Source organism: Lacerta agilis, chromosome 3, assembly GCF_009819535.1.
Source record: "Lacerta agilis isolate rLacAgi1 chromosome 3, rLacAgi1.pri, whole genome shotgun sequence".
Taxonomy (NCBI): domain Eukaryota; kingdom Metazoa; phylum Chordata; class Lepidosauria; order Squamata; family Lacertidae; genus Lacerta; species Lacerta agilis.
Window position 1 is genome coordinate 85909714 of NC_046314.1, and position 23787 is coordinate 85933500.

The following is a 23787-nucleotide window of genomic DNA, read 5'->3' on the forward strand; positions in this document are numbered from 1 at the left end:
AAATAATGAAACAAGCGCCATTAAATGACTATTATCTAAGGGGTCAGTGTATGCATCCTCTTGCCGGTTGGATGGACAAATATTAGACTAGTGGAAATGATTGATGTGGGTTGATGTGCACTGTTAGTGCCCTGTACCATTACAAACCTTTTCTATAAGATTCAGGCTCTTCTCAGATAGCTGTTGCTCTAATCTTGTGTGGTTGCTGTTTTAGAAGCTTCTGTTGAAATGAAATCCTGAGAAATATGTTATTGTGAAAAAGATGCATTATAGAAAATTACAAAACATATCCCTCTGTCTCTTTATGAGACGGGTAGGAGAGGGAGAGAGAGAGAGAAAGAAAAGTATTTCTGCAATGGTGGCAGGAACTCCTGGGCACAAAAAAGGAGGCAATTGTCCTGCAGTAATACCAATCGATACATGTCGCTTTGTCCCACAGTAGCCTAGCAAAATGGACTTTAAATAAGCAATGCATGCAGAACTAACAATGTGATGGGTTTTTATTTATTTTTTAATCTGAAAAGTGGGTGACTCGAGCAGGCAAGTAGGAAGCTGCGCGTGCGTGTTGTTAAAATTATTAAAATTCCAACTTTCTTTTCTGAAAAGGGTCTTTACTCCTTTCCTTCTGGTAGATATCCTGAGTAATTTAATAATTGTGTAAGGGACAGAATGTGCAAACATGCTGGAAAAGCTGTACTTGTTGAGTTTCAGCTTGTGATTAGGATGTTGAATGCCAGAAGAAAGAGGTGGCAATCCTAATGTAGAAAAGCAGTTTTCTTAAGTAAAGTAAATATTTTCGTCCCTTCAGGAAGATAGACACAAAACCATACATTTCAAGTACACACAGCTCTTATGTACCACCGTCCTTTTCTGACCTGGGTGGCAGTGGTTTGGTAACAGTGTTCCTAGGCAGCTCACACAAATTGCAGTAATAAAATCACAAGCCAAAAACTAACTGCAAGATATCAAAATACAACAAAACATTAAAGCAGAAATACTGAACGTTTGATCAGAAAATTAAGAGCTTGGCAGAACAACCAAGCTTTCATGAGGTTTAGTGCCACCACAGATAAGACCTGCTTTTGTGATATCAGGAGGTGATAATCTGCCACCTGCTGTGTGGCCATCAAGGCCTCCTCTGAAGATCATTGGCACTTCTCTGTTGGTAGGATCTGAGGTCTGAGTCAGTGATAGGGAGGTATATATACATATACATATATACATACACACACACACACACACACACACACATATATATATAGTAGGTTTTGTATGAAAATGTTTATAATTTATATGATTCCCGCTCCCCGTTGTATAATGGATTTATGCTGATGTTTTTTAAATGTAAGTCACTTGAATACCTTTCAGGTAACAAGTTACTAATAAATCCATATAACAATGTATCCAGTGGTCCACACTCTTTAGCATTTTCAGGAACTGATGCTTCCTGGAAATCCGATAATGTCCTTGACTGGGGTTTCCTGTAAATGCAGAAGGCAGGAATGCTCCCTACTGTGTGCATGGCCTTGTTAAATTATTGTTAAATTATTTTTATTTTTAAAGAAATCAATACAATTTTTGTAAGGTAAAAAGCAAGGCTTCCCTCAAAAACAAAATCAGCAAGCACACCATTATCAGGCAATCAGTAGCTACCTTCCCTGGCTTCCTACACTTAAATTAAAACCTTGGGGAAGGTATCACGATGTAGCTCCTGCCATGGGACTTTTTAAGATCAGAAAGTGCAAGCAGCTCCAGAGGTTGCAGAGCAATGAAGAAATGACTTTTAAGGGGGGGGGGGGTATGAAAATGTCCCCTCGCAGTGATAAAGAAAGCTCAGACTCGTACCTACTGAAATTCTAAAGCATCTTGCAAAACAACAACAACAACAACAAAGAAACTTTTGAGAAATTGGAGGGCAGGTTTCTACACAGCACTACTCCGAACTGTTCTTGGTTCTGAGTGTCTATCAATAGCTATCTCAACTGCACTTGAGTTGCCCCTAATAACAAAAAACAAGCTTAACATGAAGCTTGCTGTATTATGATCAGCGGTACCAAATACATAGTGAAGCTAAAATTGGCATAGTTAAGGTACTCTAGTAATAACAGAAATCCAAGCATATGTTAAGTGGGCTCTGAGACACAATTAAATGAAGAATCAACAGATGAAATGAACAAGCTCTAAGCTATCAGATAAGAATGCAAGCCTAATCAGAAAAAGAATGTTGGTTCTACAATGGTGACTTAGTGAGAAAGCAGTGACACAAGAAGTTTTTGGGCAGCAGGGGAGGGGGAGTTGAGTGGTGTTAGTAGCCTGCATTTCCTTATTTGGAACTGAGGGTCCTAAGAATGATGATCCTCCCCAACTCTGTGGGATAAGAAGCATCATATAACCAACATGCTTAAATCTAATTAATGCATGAAGGGGTTAATGCCATAGAGTAAGCTGTCTTGCCAGGCTTAGCTAAGTCACTCCTTGTCACTTGGGTGGAAGGGTTATCAAGCCTTAGTTCTCCTATTCCACCATGTGAACCCTATCAGTAAGGAGGTGTGAGCTGGATGCTCCAAGCCATCTTTGTTTGTATACTAATAATTTAGAATCATTTACCACTTTGGAACCTAGGTTTTACTGCTTGCGTTTTCTTACCGCTGTGTGGAAAAGCACATGAATTTGACCTTTGAAGAGTTTGTAAGTAAACAATTTTAACTTCCCAAACATAAATTCTCTTTCTGTGCTAAGGAAGGAGGGGAACTTTGGAAGCAACTGAGAATGGAATGTTTTAAATGGCTAACAGCCTGTATTTCCATGCTTTACTTTGCTGCATATTTTGTTATTTTAAATCTCTGCTGAAGCTCTCTAATCAAAGAGTACTTGCCCCAAACCTAGATCTTGCCATCCAGAGCATTCTCTTTTTATCACATACCAGTGTATTTTTTTCCTTTAACCAAAAATACAAAAACCAACAACCTCCACTTCTTAACATTTTATCCCCAGCATCATATTAAAATGTTTTAGGCACAAGCAGATGCAAGGAAGAAAAAGCTGATTATTATTATTATTATTATTATTATTATTACTATTAGCATTTGAAATATGCTCTGTTTTGTGTGCAGTAGAAAAGAAAGGCATTATCCCTGTAATCCCCTGCTTCTCTTTGTCTTCACTAAAATCTAGGCTTTGCATGAAGCTCTGCCCTAGGAAAGCCATGAGCAAGCATGGAACAATTTGTGTTTCTTTGTTAGCTTTTCAATAACCCATTTCCATTTAGTGCCTGCCTGCCTCTCTCGCTCTCTCTGATACAAAACCATTCTAAATAACATAATGAAACCCATCAGCCCACTGCCAAAGGCTTTCCTAGGGAGATTAACAGTAATATTATAATTGTTCTTAATTGTATTATTTATAAAACTATTACAACAGCAAGAGCACAGTCTGTATCTCCTTTTCTTTAAAAAAAAATAAGTGACAAAGCTTATTTAAATTTTACTGGATTCTTTTTACACTATTGATAACAAACTGTAGGGTTTTTCTTTAATTGTAATACATAAATTATGACTCTGGGTTGTATGACAAAGTTAAGTACTTTGTGTTCCACTCAATGAAATTCATAAACAAGATATACCTTTGAGTTCAGTAGGATTTAATCCCAGAAAAGTGCAGCCTTAGAACAGCACCATAAATAAATCCCACCAGTTTCAATGATAAGATTAAACTCGCATTTGAACAGCTCACACTGAAATCACAGGGACTTAAAGGGGTTTAACTTTAGCCAGGTTATATTTAAAATTATTTGGCCCAGGACAGACAGAACAAAACAAATGACATTCTAAACACAGGCAACTGTTTCACACCACATCAGGCAACTGGAGAATCTAGCTCTGTGTTTCCAGCACCTGCTGCTACCTGATCCTTTTAACTGGAGATACCAGGGACTGGATGTGGGGGTGGAGCTAGCTTATACAGCCCTCTCACAATTGTACCTTATTTCAAAGTATGGGGGTGTAGATCATCTGAACCCCCATCCCTCCAAAGTAACTGTCTCGCCAGAGCAGTGCATGCTCTGGTTATGTCTCGTTTGGATTATTGCAATGCGCTCCATGTGGGGCTACCTTTGAAGGTGACCCAGAAACTACAACTAATCTAGAATGCGGCAGCTAGACTGGTGACTGGGTGTGGGCGCCGAGACCACATAACACCGGTCTTGAAAGACCTACATTGGCTCCCAGTAGGTTTCCGAGCACAATTCAAAGTGTTGGTGCTGACCTTTAAAGCCCTTAATGGCCTCGGTCCAGTATATCTGAAGGAGGGTCTCCACCCCCATCGATCTACCCGGACACTGAGGTCCAGCGCCGAGGGCCTTCTGGCGGTTCCCTCATTGTGAGAAGCCAAGTTACAGGGAACCAGGCAGACACCCGCCCTGTGGAATGCCCTCCCACCAGATGTCAAAGAGAACAACAACTACCAGACTTTTAGAAAACATCTGAAGGCAGCCCTGTTTAGGGAAGCTTTTAATGTTTGGTTGATTGTTGTATTTTAATATTTTGTTGGAAGCTGCCCAGAGTGGCTGGGGAAGCCCAGCCAGATGTGCGGGGTATAAATTATTTATTTATTTACTACCACACAGCCACATAACATGGCCTTTGACTTAAAAGAGGGGCAAAACGGTTTCCATGCATCACAAGATGGTAAGCGGAGACAGCTGCTGCCCATGGAACTGCCTTGAGCCCTGTGAAGACCTCTTGGTGGGACTGGTCAGAGGGAGAGGGAGAATGGAAATGTCGAGCTGGGTTCTGGGAAGAGAAATAATACTGAGAGTATCGGGAAGGGGCCCAGTAGTCTGGCAGGACTAGTACCCACCCTGATGGTGTCAAACATCTCAGAAGAGAAGGCAGAGGTCCCACCGCACCTCCTACTAGTGGGACCTAAGCAACTGGGGAGGCGTCAGGACCCGGATTGGATAATGAACTGGTTGGGCAGACCCTGCCCCTGTCTCCAAGGTTGCATCAATTTGTTTGCAGAGTTCTGTCACTCACGAACCAAATCATGCAAATGACTATGCCTGCCTCGCTCTTCAAAAGGAAGGCAAAGTGGGCATGTCAGGTGTGGAGAAGATGTTTTGGTTTGTGCCTAGTCATGTCTCCCGGAGCTCTGCTTTGAACTACTGAACCATGTGTAACCTATAACCTGATCTATGTTTACGCTGCATACTGATTTTTTTGAATAAAGCCTTTGGTAATAATTGAGCCAAGCGTCTGAGTTCTGTGCCTACAAGTTTGAGAGCCAGGAACTATGATTACCGTATGTTGGCCCTGTGTGACTGTAGTTTGGAGTGAAATAGTCAACCAGGATGTTCACTTGCAAAATTATTTATCTCCTGCTCCACAATAGTGTTGTCTTTCTGTTTTCTTCTCCATGATAATAATAATAATAATAATAATAATAATAATAATAATAATAATAATAATAATAATAATTCACACTATCTGTTTACTGCAGTTTCAGTTGCATGATTGAAATTAGCTGCCCCACAGGAGTTTCGGCTAAAGACATATTTCTTCAATATTAAATTTAGGCTAAGCGGAGGTGCTATCCTTTAATTTAGCAGACTGGAGCTCCTAATACATTTGATGAGATATAGCATGGCACTGGAGAAGATGAATACTAAGCCCCTAAGTGATATTATAACCTATAATTATGCAAGTTCTGCTAATGATGAATAATTCAAGTCTTAAGAGATTTTGGTAGTCTAGGGGGCTGTAGCTATTTTCAATTTACATTACCGTTGCTAGGTTTCATTGGCTCCCAAGTGTTGCAGCATAAAATAAATGCATGAAGTTAACAGACAGGATTCAAAATACAGAATTTATATTAAATGCAAGCAAACCCAGTGAGCACACCAAAATATAGGACCCTTGACTGATGTTGAGAAGCCTGTAAGCAACTCCTCCTCATTAATAAACATGGGGTTATTGGTCCTCCTTCTCAATAAAAAATATAAGCTATTGATCTTGGCTACAGAGCATTGTCTTTTTCAGTTATGTCTATTCAAGCCAAAGGTCACCAGAGAATCAGGCAACATAGCACTGCGATTGCTCTGTGTTTCACCCTCCCATGCTACAAACTTGAGCTGAGCTGAAATTTCTCAAAGACATTTTTCTGAGAAAAAGTCTGATATTTTTATTTTTTACCACTCTCCTCTAAGGGCCACTTTGCAGACTTTTCTCTACACAAAACATAATTAAACTTAAGAATTCACTATCGCAGGATACTGTATAGTGATAGCCATCAATCCAGCCAAAACACTTCACTCCCACCTGATTTTCTCAAATACTTTGAGAACCAAGGTTTGCATTAAAAACAAACAAACCGAACTGCAGATATGCTTGAGAAACAAAAAACAAAAAAGCCCACTATAAATACGCAGGAAGCATGAACAAATTGGACTATGACTATTGGAATATAGCTCATAGCTTCTTGGAATTATTCAAGCCCCTTCGCCGCAACAAGGCAGTGATCCATGAAGGGGTTAAAATAGGTTTCTTCAACCTCGGCCCTCCAGATGTTTTGAGACTACAATTCCCATCATCCCTGACCACTGGTCCTGCTAGCTAGGGAATCATGGGAGTTGTAGGCCAAAATCATCTGGAGGGCAGAGGTTGAGGAAGCCTGGGTTAAAATATTTAAGAACAATTAAAAACCATCTAAAACCATTTTGAACACCTAACAACATTTCAAAGCAATCGTATACCCTCACAATTACTAATTTCAAGGTTGGCATGATCAGTATCAACCAGTCATTGAATGTCTTTAAATTTCTCATGAAAGTTAATGAGGATGACAGATATACCTCATCAGGGGGGCATTTCACAAAAAAATGAACCATCACCAAAAAGGCCCTGTTATGGGGCAGTGCTAACTGGGGGATATATAGAGGTGGCACCTCCAGCACACTCTCCACAAGATGGTTGATATTGTGGGAGCCACTCCCTTAAGTACTTGGGCCCCAAACCACTTAGGGCATTGTGTGCTAGCACTAACACCTTGAATTGGACTTGGTATCATAACTCTGCACCCAGCATGCACCATCCTAAGATTATTTCCAAGTGGAATACCTTCTTTGAAGTAGAGACAGTCAATAAGGATCTGATACAGTGAGCCAATCCATGATAAATCCTCAGAGGCAGAGGCTTTTTCCTGACCTCAGAAGACCCAGAAGGAGAGGGGTCAATCTCCCCCAGTGGAGCAGGTTTGTGATAATGTCCGCCACATGGGCAGGACTGAGTTAATGGGATCTTTCACATCCAATCATTGCCCAGCCGGGAAACAGGGCAATGTATCCCATCTATGAGATCACTTCATTCACAGTCTCCAGCAATGTAGGATCTCAGTATGCGAGCCATGATATCTCTGAAGAGTCTGTGCAAATGAAGTTATGCATGCATGAAGTGTGCCATAATTGGGGCACTTTTGGATGGACAGTTTCTTGAATGTCAAATCCCCTATCTGCCACGCATTCTTCAGTGTTTTATTCTGACTATCCCTGTGTTTATCCCTGCTAGTACAGAGGACAGCAATGTGAAGATTCATGGGGGGCATTCTAAACTAGGTTGGCCTCTTAAACATTGTCAAAAGAAGAAAATATTGGCATAAAATTATATACACACAAGCAACGTATTTTTTTTAAAGGAATGGTTTAAAAGGTAAAGGTAAAGGACCCCTGACAGTTAAGTCCAATCGCGAATAACTCTGGGGTTGCAGCGCTCATCTCGCTCTATGGGCCGAGGGAGCTGCCGTTTGTCCCCAGACAGTTTTTCCGGGCCATGTGGCCAGCATGACTAAGCTGCTTCTGGCGAAACCAGAGCAGAACACGGAAATGCCGTTTACCTTCCCGCCAGAGCGGTACCTATTTATCTACTTGTATTTTGACGTCCTTTCGAACGGCTCGGTTGGCAGGAGCTGGGACAGAGCAATGGGAGCTCGCTCCGTCGCAGGGATTTGAACCGCCGAGCTTCCGATTGGCAAGCCCTAGGCTCAGTGGTTTAGACCACAGCACCACCCACGTCCCCAAAAGGAATAGTTACCATAGTTAAATAAAAATACATCCCATCACAGTGGAGGAGACTGACCAAGTGAATTGTGTCCCTGCTCGGTTTGTTGCTCAGATGCTAACTTTAAAGCCCCTGTTCTTCCTTTTTAGGGTTCTTCATTTCTGAAATAGGTTTGGACTGGGCAGCCCTTCAAACAAACAAAGAACTGTCCTCTGGCACTCCTTCTATTCAAGGAATATCATCTGCAAATCTGGACACACATGGTCACCCTAAACAGGGCCAATGAAACACATGATAATTGCTGTTTCTAGCTGAGGGTTTTTCCCCTTCCCCCAGGGCTTCCAGTTTAGATATATATCTCCCTCCAGAGAGAGCATTTGCTGTTCCTGAACTGGACTAAATGTGTTGTTCACTGGTTTTTAGGACTGCTAGACTTTTGTTTTATCACTGTTTTTAACTGTTGTATTATAACGTTTTATTGTATATTGTTTTGCAGATCGCATATTAAGTTTTACTGGGAGTCACTTCAAGAGGTTTTGGCAAAGAAACAGGATAAAAATTGAAAGAGCAAATGAGATTAATAAAAAGGCTGGGATGGGAGAATCTGCTGTCTGGATACAGCTTTGATTTGGTCTGTAAGAAACGAGGAAACAGTAGTTCTGTCTTTGCAAAATGGCCATTCCTCTCTCTCTCTCTCTCTCTCTCTCTCTCTCTCTCTCTCTCTCACTCACTCACTCATCCTATTTATTTATTTTTTTATAAGAATTTATTGACATTTTTACTTATAACAACATACAACCTTAACCACACCTACATTTATACACATACAAACCAAATACAGTACATCTAATACAAAAATTGCCATGATTTTTCTTCTTAATTAGACATCTCACAAAAAAAAATTTCTTTTTCCAATCTTGACAGTTGACTTCCCCTGCCTTTTCACCTTCGAGTTTATATCCATAATCTACTTTTTAACCTCTTCATTTAAAAAATTAAACTTAATTATATATATAAAGTAAAACATTCATCTTAATCTTCATCTTAATCTTAATCGTCTTAATCTATAAACTTAAACCACTTAAATTGACTTTATAAATCCTCACAAATCATCCTCATCAAATCTATCTCTTCTATCCTTTAAACTGCTGCTTATAACATAAAAACTTGAAATATCTCCTTTCATGTTCAAACAAATAATAAAACAAACTATTGTTGACAGTGTTCACCTTCCGATTTCAATATGCCATAACAGATTGCTTTAGATTTTACTTAATGCTTCACCCCACACCCCCTCTGTCCATTATTCTTCTCCTGATGGCATCAGCACTGAACTTCCTTGCAGCTTCCCTCTCCAAACGTCCACAGATCCGGGCACAGTCCAAAACTCTCCTTGCCACGAGCTCTGAGGTATCCATCTCTTCCTCTCTCAGCTTCTCCGGTTCTTTGTAACATTCCTTTTCTTCTTGTAAATACCTTAATTCTCTGTCCCTGGCCCCCGAGCTCACACCTCGGGGACTGGATATGACAAATCTTGACATCGCCTTGGGGCTGCCACCCCCAAAGAGCGAATTTCTTCTCCGAAGTAGCTCACTCATTTCTTTCCATCTTTCCATCCACCCTCTCAGCTCTTTGGCAAGACTTTCTTCCAAAGTGTCAAAAGTTTTGTAAGCCTCCTCTGTGGGCATTTGGTTCCATTTCAGACCCCCACACAAGACTTTGACTTTTCTACAAAGTAGTTCCACATTCAGGGCAGTGAGCCTTTGTTCATCTGTTAGTCCAGAGTTCAATACCAGTTCAAGGACGAAACCCAACATACTGGCAGAGGAGGAGGAAGTGGGTATCATATTTCTTCCCCTGTCTCTTTGTTCGTCGCCATTTTCCTAAGCTGGAGCGCAAACACTGCAACTTTATATGGAGATATTTTCCGCTAGTTAGCTTCCCAAGAAAAAAGTTTGCCAGTCTCATATATCGATTTTAAGTACTTTGTAACCAGTTCTGTGACAGCAATCCCTCAAATTGGTTAATTTCTTAGGCTCGAAGGGAGGGAGGCAGGCTGCCTTTCTCCTTCCCCCGGATCGTTCCAAAGACACGATTTCTGCCAAGATTATTTACTCACGACCACCGGGTTCCTTTAGCTCCATTCTTCACAGGTAGAACTTAGACGCTCACCGCGGGCTTTGCCGCCGCATTTACATCCCGGTTGGGGCATGTCCCCGTAAGCCCGGCTCCGTTGTCCCTTCACCCCCACTCCCCCTTTACAGGGGGGGCAAGGGAAGGGTTCGGAGCCTCCGCGGGCGCAGCCGGGGAGCCCAGGGTGCGGGACGCTCTTCCCGCACCCCAACCGGAGCCGCGCGCTGCGGTAGCGCGGCTCCTAACCCCCGGGATGGACAGGGCGCTTCGGACCCGAAGCAGCCCTCGACCACCCAGCGATTGCGTCGCCGCCGGAAGTCCCACTCATCCTATTTATATCCCACCTATCCTTCAAGGAACTCAAGGTGGCACATGCCCTGCCTCATTTTATCTTCACAACAATCCTGTGAGGTAGGTAACTGACACAAGAAATCCTAGTGAGTTTGATTGCTGAGCAGGGATTTGAACCCTGGTCTCCCAGGCCCTAGCCTGACACCCTTGGGCTCAACTGTCTGATCCTTGTGTGGCAAGCAGATACCACTGAAGCTTATCTGAAGCACATGCTTTCCCTCAAATAATTCTTTCAGGGGAAGAATGTGCATTGGATGTGCTTTAAAGGTATTTTGTGTAGACAGCCAAAGAGATCTCTCTCCTTCATTTCTCACCAGTCACCCCAAGGCAACCAGAATAATTTGTGTTTGTATGAGAAGCAGCTTTGGCTATAAAACCATCAATATGATTCTCCAAGCACACAAGTGCAATGCCATTGCATTCGCTTTAGTAGGAGTGGGGAGAAATCTGATGGGGAACAGGATCTGCTAGTGTTAATTCTTTGGACCTTCCATCTGATGTTCAGCCTGTACCATTGGTGAATTTTTTGGGCTTTCAAATATCAGCGGCACCCTGTGTGTTGCTAAAACTCAGCGCCCACCCCCCGCCTTCCATTGTTTGTCACTGTTGCAGCACCCCCTGAAGTGCTCCCCTAAATCCGCCTCTGCCTGTACATACCTGGAAATGAAACCTTGAACCACAGAAGCATCAGTGGCTGTCATCCCAAGGAAACAGAACCCAAGATACATGTTGGGACGCCTGAAGCCTCTTGCCATTGGCTATCAGAGCATGCATAATGGTATATTTACCAATGCCAAATATGAATTTACTGTAGAGACAGATGTTAGGCCACACTGGGTAGAATACATATTGTTATGAAGTATACCAGACATTTCCTAGTTTTTGTGGTTTCAGATACAAAGTTCCATTTGACATTGTAGGCTTATACACCAAGAAGTTGTCAGAGTCCTTAAACACTCCTGTATGTCAGTGGGCAGGCTGGTACAGATCCACACACAATGCACTCTGGTGTTGTTGGTGTGTGTGTGGTTTTTTAAAAAAATAAGGAGACCTTGAACTTTGCAGTTTTGTATGCTGTCAGTGCCTTCTTGCATGCAGAATTAAACAAAAGGATAGCATAACCAAATCCCCTGGGTTAAAGAACACAAAAGTGAGATAACCAGAATATGTTAGCATTCACTTACATCTCTGCAAGAGTCGAGTTATTTGATTAATTTGTTGCTTTCATGTTTGGCTTTTAAAAATCCTTTTGATTTTATTTCAAAGTGTAATTTAAAGTTTACGGAGACAGAACATGTTTGTCAGAATTAAAAACCAAAACATGGGTATAAAAATATTAGATATAGTGTCACCTACTTTATTCCAATGATTCATCTACATTCACCCCTTATCCCTCTTTTTGCGTGTTTTGTTTCAATTGTTGAATCTTAACAAAGCGTTTAATTTGCTCTATAAAAGCATAAAAAGTTATAAACGTTGTGATCTTCCAGTTTCAAAGCTTGTGGCAGTGTCACCTGCATACTAATTGATAGCCTCATTTGTTTTCAGACAAAATAGTTTTTCTTCAGTGTTTTACGAATATACATGCATTTTGCTTTTCCTAATTTTAAGCCTTACATACTGCTCTTTGACTGATTTTAGGATCAACAGCCTAAATTGCTGTGTCACAAACAGTTGATGCTCAATAGTTGCATATGCTGTAGCACTGCTGCTGTTAATCACTGTGCATCCTTGAGTAATGGACAGGTCATTTCAACATCTCTTGTTCAGTGTGATATGTACGAAAAAACTTGCCTCTTTTGACTGTAAATCGTAATTAACTAATCATGCTTGCAAATCATCTCAAAGTTTCAGATGACTTGGGTCTGTGGAGTGCTTATGTTATTAAAATGCATAATAATTCCATATTCCAATATTCATAGTCCAATTTGTTCATGCTTCCTGTGTATTCATAGTGGGCTTTTTTTTTGTTTCTCAAGCATATCTGCAGTTCGGTTTTTTTTTTTTAAATGCAAACCTTGGTTCTCAAAAGTATTTGAGAAAATCAGGTGGGAGTGAAGTGGCTAAGCTGGAAGGATATGACCAGCCCAAGGTCGCTCGGTGACCTTCAAAGTCTAAGTTGGGATTTGAACCTGGGTTTCCCTTGCCCACCCAAACCACACCACACTGGCTCTTCAGCAGTGCACCCCCCCCCTCCTTACTTGGGGAAGAAGTCATGGTATTGTTGGGCAAGAGATTGTATCATTCTCTATTAAAAACCCTCATCACACTTTAAAACAGCTTAGTTGTGGCAAATTGAGAAGTGAATGATTTTCACAAATGTTCACAACTTATCTGAGAGCTTTTCATTGTTTATGATGAGGTCTCCTGGAGAGTTTTTTATTTTATTTTTTTACATTCCTGTGAAATTAGTACTACTTGTTATGCTCAGGTAACACAGAAAAACAGAAACTGGAGAGTAGGGTTGTAACAACAAAAGTCTGACAAACAAGTGAGGCTTTGGACACTCGTGACAGAAACAAGAGGTACCATCCATTATTTTGTTAGGAACAGTGAGGCTCTAAGTTAGGTCTCAAATTTCATCATGCAGAGGTTCCACAAGGCAAACATATACACACAAGTTTAAACAAAATAGGAAATTTCCTATTTTGTTTCGACTATGGCAGACCAACACGGCTACCCACCTGTAACACAAGTTTAAGGCTTCCTGAGCGTGTCATGGTTTTTTACCTTTTACCATGGTTATTATTTCATATTTAGTCTATTCATTTCACAGGACCCTTCTTGTCCTGAGTGAAACGGTGAGCTGGTAATTAGAAAATGAAAGAACAAAGACAAGAGGGAATTAAAAACACATTAAAACTGATAATCTGTCCAGATTTTAATTTGCTCTGAACTAATTTTAAGATGTATTTTAATTAACTGATCACCTGCTTTTATGTTCTTATGTTCTTTGTATACTGTGTTAGTTTTATGATGTTAGCCGCCCTGAGCCCGGCTCTGGCCGGGGAGGGCGGGGTACAAATAAAAGTTATTTATTTTTTATTATTATTAATAAGAATAATATTTACTATTATTAATTTTTTACCATCTAACAGTTTGTGGTAGATGGCCCTGGGCTACTACAGCCAGTACTGTTTTTCTAGAGGTGCCAGAACCCACCATGAATGCCTCTCTTAGAATCCCAATGGCGCCCACCTGAGAGGTGCTAGAACAGAGTTGCAGTGAGTTTCATCTGGAAAAAAAAACCCTGACTACAATTGCTGTATCTTGTAGCTTCTGGCCTCTAACAGCAGACACAAGAGGCGCTGGAGGAATAAAGAAGCGTATAAGTCAGCCCCAGTCCTCAGATATTGATAATCAGTGTGGAATAGCTTCAAGTGATTCATGGGGTCATTTCTATGCCAACCCTTGTGATGGATAAAGAAGTAGAGAACCACGTCCTCCTTTGCTTTGTAACTTAACAGTTGTGTAGAAGATGGAACTTAATTAGGTGCAGCTTATCACGCAGAGGTGAGGAAAGCTGTGCCTTCTGAAATCCCTCCCTGCTACCCAATTATTTCAAGTCCAGAAACCCTGTCTTCTTGGTCATCCTATTAGCAGTATGCCAGCAATGTTACCGGTATATAAAAAATGGCAATGTATAGGAAGCAGCAGCAGAACTGCAATGTCCTGGTGGCCTAAGCGGTAACCTGGAACCTTTGCTTTCATCCATGACAAGCCAGGCTTAAGAGAAAGGGAAAGGATGATATTGGGAAAAAGAACAAAGATGCAGAAAGAAAATAAGGAAAAGCAGAGACAGCTGGGGGGGGGGGTGATGCTAAATTATGGTCAGATGGCCAATTGCGTCAGCAGCACTCGCAGCAAGAGAAACAGAGAGCACACAGCAACAGACCAAATATATTACAGGGGCTATTGGGGCTGGTAGAGCTGAGCTGAGCAGGGTGGGGGCAGTTCAGATTTTAGCTGCTTAACATGGAGAGCAATACTTTTGTATAAGTGAAAGCCTGCAATTCAAGGGACAAAATAAATCAACCATCTCAGGCACACCTTTCCTTAAGTATACCTTGTGATCACTGCCCCATTTCATTTTCTTCTTCAACCTGCCTCTTCCTCAGCTTAGTTTATTTGGTAGTTTTCTTGGAGAAAAGCTTGCTTGCTTATTTATTTATTTAGTAGGCAGATGATTGGCAAATAGCACCTCTGGAGATGGTCATTGCCCCTGCTGAGAGATAAAAGATGATGGTGGTGCTTTGTCCCCGTAGTCCCTGCCTCACTGCACTACTGCAGGAGCAGTCAGAAGACAGATTAAAAATGGGGCCACCGTATTCTTCCAGCCCATGACATGTGGTCATTAGGACAATACAAACATAGGAAGCCACTATCTGCACTGCAGTTTCTATTCGCCTGTTCCATGTGTGCTTTGGTTCTGCAAGGAATAATAAATCAAAATGTTTGGCCTGCAGTGGCAATAAGTGGACTGGAGCGTTTGTAGTCATAAAAAATAATGGCCATGCTTCTCATTGACTTCCCTGGTTATAACTGGAACTTATCTGAAATTGGGAGCTTATAGCCACCCAGGTTACAATCTAGTTTGCATACTTGCCAGGTATTTCCTCTGTGGAAGACACTGTTGCCACTTGTGACAAAAGAGAAGGTTGTTAAGCCAATAGCCATGGAGTACCGGTATGTGTATGGAGGACTGCATTTCCTCAGGGATAAACTGTTAGATACCACTCTGATGAAGAGTGGGAGGGAGAAAAATGTGGGCAAGGGATACCCACACTTCTCTGTTATGTTTCTGCTACTCCCTCCTCTCTCTTTCTGCCACTCCTTTCTCCCCATTTATCCCCTCCTTGTTACCTGCATGAAATAAGGCAAGAAGCTGCACCAAATTTAATTTTTAATTTTTATGCCACCTCTATCTACATTGCAGTACTCAGGATGGTTTACAACCCACAGAAATGTCAAAATATACAGAAGAAATCACATTGTCATGCTGTAACAATTCAACCAAAATTAATTAACAAAATTCAAACATTTATTTCACAAATAGCATTGCAACACAGTACCAACAAAATATCAACAAACAATAAAACAAAATGATCAATTACAAAAAAAAATTAAAGTTGTGAAACAGAATTTTATTTCTCCAATATACCATTTCATTTGGAAATATTTGTAACCCCAAATCTTGGTTATGTTTTGCAGATGACACAATCTATTCTCATTTTTTTATCTGCTTTATGCTCTGGTATCTTATTTGTATCTGTGGCTTAATCTATGGTTCTGTTGAATTATGTCTTCAATTTTATTTTTTATGGAGGAACAGTTGCACGAGCAGGAATGCACTAACTTGAAGGTTGCACCCAGTGCACACTTTACTCAGAAGTAAACCCTCCTTAAGTCAATGGCCCTTGCCATTGGTCGAGGGGGGAAAGAAACCAGGGGAAAGCAACTTGGCTGTGGCTGTGCTAAATTAAGAGCCTCACGTGACATTTCTCAGTCACAGCAGCTGAAAGGCCACTCTTGGGGCACACAGGGGGAGCAGAGGGATGGAGGGCCAAGCAGCAGTGACCTCACAGGGAGACCCACTGCACAAAAAGAACTGCCAGCCCCCCTGCTGGCTGACTGGGGAGGGGACAGGGCTCCGCAGGGCTGCTGTCACAGCCAAGGCGCTGAAAGAGATGCAATTTTTTGGGGGGGGGGCACTGTTGAGAGGGGCAAACTTATTCACCACCACATTTTGGGTGGTGGTGAAAGGGTTTAAAAACCTCACCCAGGACTGCAGCATAGATCTATAGGCTTTTGAGTGTTACCCAAAGGAACACTCAAAATGAACTTTAAAATATGTATATTCCTCCAAGTCAAGCATGAGTCTCTTGAATAAAGGGCTGCCACCTTTCTTCCCTTTTCCCTTTTCAGCAACAAGCAAGGCCAGCAACTAGAGATGACGGGAGTTGTCGTTCAGCAACACTTGGAGGGCCAAAGGTTCCCTACACCTGATTTATAGCTCAGTATTGTCTACATCTGACTAGCAGCAGCATATTCAGGATCTCTGGCATCCTATTTGGAAATGCCGGAGACGGAACTTGGGACCTTCTGCATGCAAATCATAGCCTCCACCGCTGAGCCATGGCCCTGTTCAAAGTACTCTGTTATGATAATTATATGAAATTATCTACAGAAGGTAGAAAACAATACGCACATTGACCGCAAACCCATTTCACACTTGTCGATCGTCTTCCACTCTGACAGCAGGCTGCACAAATACAGTGAACCCATGGGAACCCTAAGCAGAATTGCCAAATCCAAATTGGGGAATACCTTTATTGGTACCAACAAAACCTGTCACAAAAATAGTAAGCAAGTTTTGGAAATGCGAACTGGGAAACTCGGGACAGGGCAACACCATACATTTAAACCACATTCAATGCACGTTCAATTCCCCCAAAGGATACTGGTCTCTGTAGCCCAGGGGTCGGCAGACTTTTTTTTAGCAGGGGACCCGTCCACTGTCCCTCACACCTTGTGGGGGACTGGACTATATTTTGGAAAAAAAATAATGAACAAATTCCTATGCCCCACAAATAACTCAAGAGATGCATTTTAAATAAAAGCACACATACTAATCATGTCAAAACACGCTGATTCCCCGGACTGTCTGCAGGCCGGATTTAGAAGGCGATTGGGCCGGATGTGGCCCCCGGGCGTTAGTTTGCCTACCCATGCTGTAGCCTATTAAAGGTGATGGGAATCACGGTTCTGTTGGGGGGGGGACTACAGTTCCCAGGATTCTTTTCGGGGAAGCCGTGTTCTTTAAATGCGTGGTGTGGCCCTTGCTTATTGTTCTGTGAATTTGGGAGGGCTTCCACTCCTCCCTAACCCCTTTAGGGAGCAACAAGGCTGCCTTTCCGCGCGAACTAAAACAGTAGATGAGAAAAACAGCAGAAATGATTCTGGCCCTGTGGGGGCTTCTCTTTCCTATTATAACGCGGCGCTCGAGGAAAGCTTCACGGTGTTCCGCGCGCAGCAGGCGTAGAGGCTGCACTTTGCATTTAAGCACTAGGCCCCAGCCCGGTTACCAGGAAACACAAGCGGGGTGGAAAAGGGAATGGGAGGGGGGGAGGGGAAGATGGAAAGCGAAGAGAAAGAAAGGCAGGCAGGGTGAAGCGCGTGCGCGCCCACGTGAGCGTCCGGGCGTACGAGCTAGAGGCTTCGCGAGCCCGTCGCGCCTGCGCCCTTGTTGCCTCGGCCGGCGCCGCTCCCGCAGCCCTCTCTCACAGCCGAACCTGATACTCCCGCGCAGTTGTTGTTGGAGTATAAGCAACAGCGGCAAGAGGCGCGGGAGGAAGGATCGTGGAAAGGAAGTCGGGGCGCATGCGCGGCGGGGCCTAAGGCAGGCAGGAGGGTGGGGAGGAGAAGGAGGATTGGCAGGACTCGGTTTCGTGTCTCTCTCTCTCCCTCTTTCTTCAGCGGAGCCGGAAAGCGAGTGAGCGTTGAGGGAAGACCCCCCCTCCCTCCCTCCCCGCAACGCTGGGCCGGGCGCTTTGAGGTCCCGCGCTCGGGCGAGTTGCCTCCGGCGGCGGGAGGAGGGTCCTTGACGAGACGCTGTTGCTTTCGTTGTCGCTACCGCCTCCTCGCCGAAGCGCCGTCTCTCTCCGTCCCCGCCCGGGACTGAGTCCATTAGCTACAAAATGGCGGACGGGGAGCTGAATGTGGATAGTCTTATCACCAGGCTGCTGGAAGGTGAGCGCGCAACCCTCCTCCTCCTCGGAGGCAGCGGGGTGCGGAGGCCCGAGCGGGGAGGCCGGGGACAGGGGCATTTCTAAACCGGAGCCAGCGAAGTTTTTCCTCCTAAACGGGAGTCTTGCGGGGTTGGTGGGGCGGACTCCACGGGCGCCTGAGAAAAGGGTGTATTGGGGCTCTCCTTGGTCGTGTGAATCCCGTGCCGTGAGAACAGGCGCCTGCCTCCCTCTTCTGCCTCCCCCCCCCCCATTTCGCCTTCGCTGCCGACTAATAACATCATTAAATAAGCTGATTTAGGCGCTTGTTATCCTTGCCCTAATTGGGCGTGTGGAAGGAAGCGGTGGTAATCGCTGGGTACTTTAATTAAAGTTGGGTGCCTTTATCTTTTTCCTCCATATCCCATCCCCCACCCGTCTCCGAAGGAATAAACGCTCTCGCCGTCAGTACCTTTCGCTCCCATAACTTACTACGGCGGGTGAGGTAGAAGTACGAGGTTTCCCTTTGCAGTCTCATCCTTCCCACCTCCATCGCTTCAGTCGCTGTCAGCCTCTTAGCACTCCTCTGCCCTTCAGATTTATAAACTACTGGTTAACACAGAACCCGGGATTCTCTTTCTAAGGCTGCTTTTTGTTTAAAAATTCCACCTGACTTTACTGCTTGATGGACAAAGATAATCCGGTGTTCTACGACTGCGTTCTGTCATAGTGTTAGTATGGGTTTTTTGTGCTTTGTCAGTGCTTTGTGATATTAAATGAGGGCTTGACTCTAAACTTTTTTCTTTCTCCTGCAGCTGTTGAGGTATATTTAGAAATCAAATCCATGTGCCTTTCCTACTCTCCCCCCCAACACTCAAGCCTTACCTAGTTCTGTCCCCCCCCCCCCAAAAAAATCTTGCTTATTGTTTCTGTGGTTATAAAGATGTCTATGAAACTTGGTGGTTTCACAATGTGTGAAAGCACAAGCTTGGTTTCTGCAGGTGAGAAGGAATTGTGTGCAGGACAGTGAGCAGGCTAGTTCGGGAGGGACTCTGCCCTTCCTTGTTGCCTAGCATAGAAATGCATTAGATTGCTGCAGGGAAGAAGGAATTATCTGTCAGGCCTCACCAGTGTAGTAACTTTTGTGGGTATGTTTTCAAGACTTAACGTTATTTAAAATAGTTTTTAAAACATATAGTGAAGAAATCTGCAGACACCCAATTCATTTTGTATTTTTATGTTGTGAACCTCCCTGTGATCTTCGGATGAAAGGCAATATACAAATATAATACATAATAATAATCTGAATCCTTTTTGAAATATCTATGAATTCATTTGTACAGTAAGTCTTGTAGTTTAGTTTTAGTACAGATAAGCTGACACTATATTGTGCTGATGCTACTGATGCAGCAAAACTGAGAACTGTTGAAAATATAGTGTAACTAGGATTGTGAAATGTAATGTCACTTTTGTACAGCCAGCTTTGTCTCACATCCACTGATGGTTATCTCCATGTGAAAAGAATTTTTCACATATGTATCTACTCTAATAGTAGAGTGCTTGCTGTACAGGAGCAAAACCTTTGAAATCTGCAATGAGTCTGTTTAGCAGTGGGCAGCATCACTGTATTGGCACCACCCATATTTTTTGTTATTACAAGGGGCTCTGCTAAGAAGCCCGTCACAACTGTTTGGTGTGCAAGCAGGGGCAAGACATGCAGGGGTAAGGCTCGCTGAGGTGAGACATTTTAATAGTAATTAACTATAATGGGAAAGGGGAGTAGAGAGAGGAAGCCAGAACCGGGACTAAATCAAGGCATACCATCTTGACAACTCTTGCCTGAGAACTTAGTGGGGTTGCAAAGGGTTTCTGCTCTTCAGCTCTGTGACTATACTACCAGACAGGCAGTGTTCTGAACACTTGCAATTTTCTGGATTGATGCCAGTATACTTAAGATTTGGTTGCCAGTTGTATGTATCAGATAAACTGGAGGGTGACTATACTGACATTTCAGGTTTTGGATTTACTTGTGAACTAAAACTGCAAACTGTAGACAGTGCAGCCTTGCTTCAACATAGATACTGCTGTTTCAAAGCTTGGTTTTGATAGAACCATTTCTGAATTTTCAAAATACTGGATGGACTTCCTTTGTCTGCATTTTGTTTACTTTTCACATTTAACTTCCTGTCCCGCTGATACACTATACTGTGAGGAGCAGCCTGGATAAAGAGGATTTTTAGTTTTAAGGATTTGCTTTATGTAATTCAGACTGGTGATGGCATTTTAATTCATGTTGTTTGACAATGGTGTTATGGTGAGAGGAGCTTCAAAGTAAGACGACTATGTTGATTATTTGCTGGAAAATGCATTTTCAGTATTTCTGAGGCATGGTTTGTGGCAACCAGAACTGTAAACTACCATATACTGTATTAGAATAGCTATTGTAGAGCAGGAAATAGTGCAAGAGAATGGCCAGCCAAATCCTATAGAGAGGTTGGTTGGAGCATCATCTATGAGGAAAAACTGAAGTGGGGCTTCTTAGTTTAGGAAAACAACTGAGCAGGATATGACTTGATTCTTGACCAGCATCCAGACCTGAAACTGAATATTTCATTATATTGGAGGGGTGTATGTGTGCATGTGAGAGAAAATTTGTTATTGATTCAGTTCTAGAGCAGTGTTTTTCAACCACTGTTCCGTGGCACACTAGTGTGCCGCGAGATGTTGCCTGGTGTGCCGTGGGGAAAATTGTGTTTATTTGATTCCTATTCAAGAGAATTACTTTATATATAGTCAATATAGGCACAGAGTTAAAATTTTTAACATTTTCTAATGGTGGTGTGCCTCGTGATTTTTTTCATAAAACAAGTGTGCCCTTGCCCAAAAAAGGTTGAAAAACACTGTTCTAGAGAGTTGGAATAGGAAAATTGTTTATTCCTAGGGGAAGGGGGGAAGCTGCACAACACAGGAAGAAGAATTCTTAACCTCAAGGCAAACATTCTTCCTCCCTTCCCCCACCCAGTGATCCCTACTATAAAAGTTAGGGGAGGGCTTTTCTTTTACATATTATTTTGAGTTTTTAAACGTTTTTTTAATCGTTATATAGCCTTGTGTTTAAATAGTAGCCTGGTAGCCATAGGTGACAAAAATTCCATGCAGGTATGCAATCAAGCAGGTGAAGGAGGGATGGAACACACTGTTCTTCCTCTACACCTAATGTTGAAACCAAGGAGGCTTCCAGTGGTGGACTGCTATAGTAGCAGCGGAATTCCTTATCCATTCTCTGCCTTCCCCCCTAAAAGTTTTTGCAGCCTAGTAATTTTTGTAGGTTTATATACCTACAATTTATATACATAATTTATAGGTATATACCTAAATTCCTAGGATTTTAATATTGCTATACAAGCTTTCTTGTCATTTCTATAAAGAAACTGCTGTAGTATTTCTTCTCAAAATGAGGAGCAGAAGATAAATTATTTTAATGGTAATAATTAATAAAGAAGCATTAATAAAGCTGTTTCCCAATGTGATATTGTAATTGTTACGATTAATTACATTTTGTATACTGCCCTTCATCCAACACTGATAGAGCAGTTTACAATATAAAAACACAGAAATACACACCATAGCAAAAATCAAAAAGAATACCTCCTTACTGTTTAAAAGGCCATGATTGGCTAATTAAATAAAGGCCTGGGAGAGGAGGATCGGCATCTAAAGATATGTAAACAAAGGCACCAGGTGAGCCTCCTTGGGGGAGAACATTCCACGTGGGGAGGCACAGCTCAAAAGGCCCATTTTCCTGTTGTTGCTCTGCAGACTTCTTGCAGAGTGAGCACAGGATGCAGAGTATTGCATTCTGATAAAACTGTCACTTCATGTCAGGCACACGGAACCTTTCTTCAGGCTGAGGGCTGCATTCCCATCTGAGTAACCTTCTGGGCATCACATGCCAGTAGGCAGTGGTTTCAATGTAAATTTTATCTTTTGTACTGTAGACTAGTTTCTACACACACTTGCCAGCGTTTGAAACTCCCATTGTTCTAAGGCACCTTTTGCAACAGGGAATTTCTAAACGTGGGCAGTTTCTAAGCTCTGGGAGCAGTACTGTGCCTAAGATTTCAGATTAAAATTCCCACTGTTACTCAGAAGTAAATTCCCACCAAGTTCAATGGGACATCTTCTCAAGTAAAACGTGCATGGATTGGGTACCTGAAATTTTTTTCCTTTTAAACCCAACATGTTTTGTTTAGGTTTTAGTTGCCTTGTTTAATGTACTTTTAATGTATGATGTGCTTTTAATTCAGAAAATACTAGCCAGTTAGTTGTTATGATGGTTTTTTAAGTAGTGCATGTTAAAGTGTTATCTACCTCAGGCTCACAGTGATGCTTAAAATCAAAACAAATTTTGGAGTGGGATCATTGAAGGAGCCTTAAATCTTAGGTTTGCAAACAGGACACTCAAGCTGGGTGTCTCTGCCATCAGTTGTGTAGGCCTTTAATATGTGTTAATTGTGGTGCCAACAAAATACATTTATATGAAGGAAAGGGGGTGTAAGGAAAATCCAGGGCCTGTCTGCAGAGTGGAAGGAAAGGAGGGAGGACCTTTTTCTGCCTCTGCTTCTAACCATACTCTGAAGACTGCAGAAGGGACCCTCTTTAAGAATATGAGTGGGGCGGGCAGGGGAAGCATGGGTTTGTTTTTTGAAGTCTTCAGACTAGACCATGTGAAAAATGAACATAAGATTTTTAGTTGCAGTTCATTCATTTTCAGCTTTGTATTCTTGTTATAAAAAGTGTGCCTAGATGTTTCGATGTTGTGTGCATAACCTAGGTTTAAGATGCTATTTAGCTCCTAGCTTTCATTTCTCAGTTTGTAACACTGACACTCACACACCTATCTCTTCATCCTCCATCCAGAAAAGCCAGAGTTCATAACAGAAATATTCAGTGAGGGTGCAAAGCAGGGCCAATGAGGGGGGTGGGCTGGAGAGAATAGTGGGGTGGTAGTGAGGCCTGCAGGGCTATGTTCTGCCCATGGACTTGAGGTTCCTTACCCCTGATGCATACAAATGTGTCAAATCTATGCTGGGGATGTGGAAATATTAGAACAGCCTTCCCTAACCTGGTGTTTCCCAGAACATAGTTGTACTACAATTCCTGTCAGCCCCAATCGGCATGGGCAGCCACAAGGAATGCTGAGAGATGTAGTCCAAAATATCCAGAGTTCACCTAGTTGGGGAAGGCTGCATTAGAAGAACCATGGCTTACATTGGAATGTAGGCATCTTAAAAATGAATGGAAAATATTATTTAAAAATATTGTTGTCTTTAAGCTTCAATTGGATCATTTAATTGTACTGGAGATGTTTTGAAAGGAAAGCAAGTGAATATGACCCATTAGTAGTGGTCCATATGTTAAGAGCTCAGATGTTGGCAGAAATTTGGAGATTGGTTCAGATTCTATCATGCTAATGAATAAACATTTATTTATTTTTTAAAAAAAATGAGTCAGAAAAGTGAGGCAATAGA

General features: G+C 42.4%; 1 protein-coding gene across 1 annotated transcript in view; it reads left to right on the forward strand.

The window, feature by feature from the left end:
* The first annotated feature begins 18044 nt into the window (after nucleotides 1-18044).
* The window catches only part of PPP1CB (protein phosphatase 1 catalytic subunit beta), a 34003-nt gene continuing 28260 nt past the window's right edge, over nucleotides 18045-23787 (forward strand). Inside the window, exon 1 of the mRNA XM_033144614.1 lies at nucleotides 18045-18281. Coding sequence (XP_033000505.1) covers nucleotides 18230-18281 — 52 coding nt within the window. The 5' untranslated portion in view covers nucleotides 18045-18229. The remainder of the gene's footprint in view (nucleotides 18282-23787) is intronic.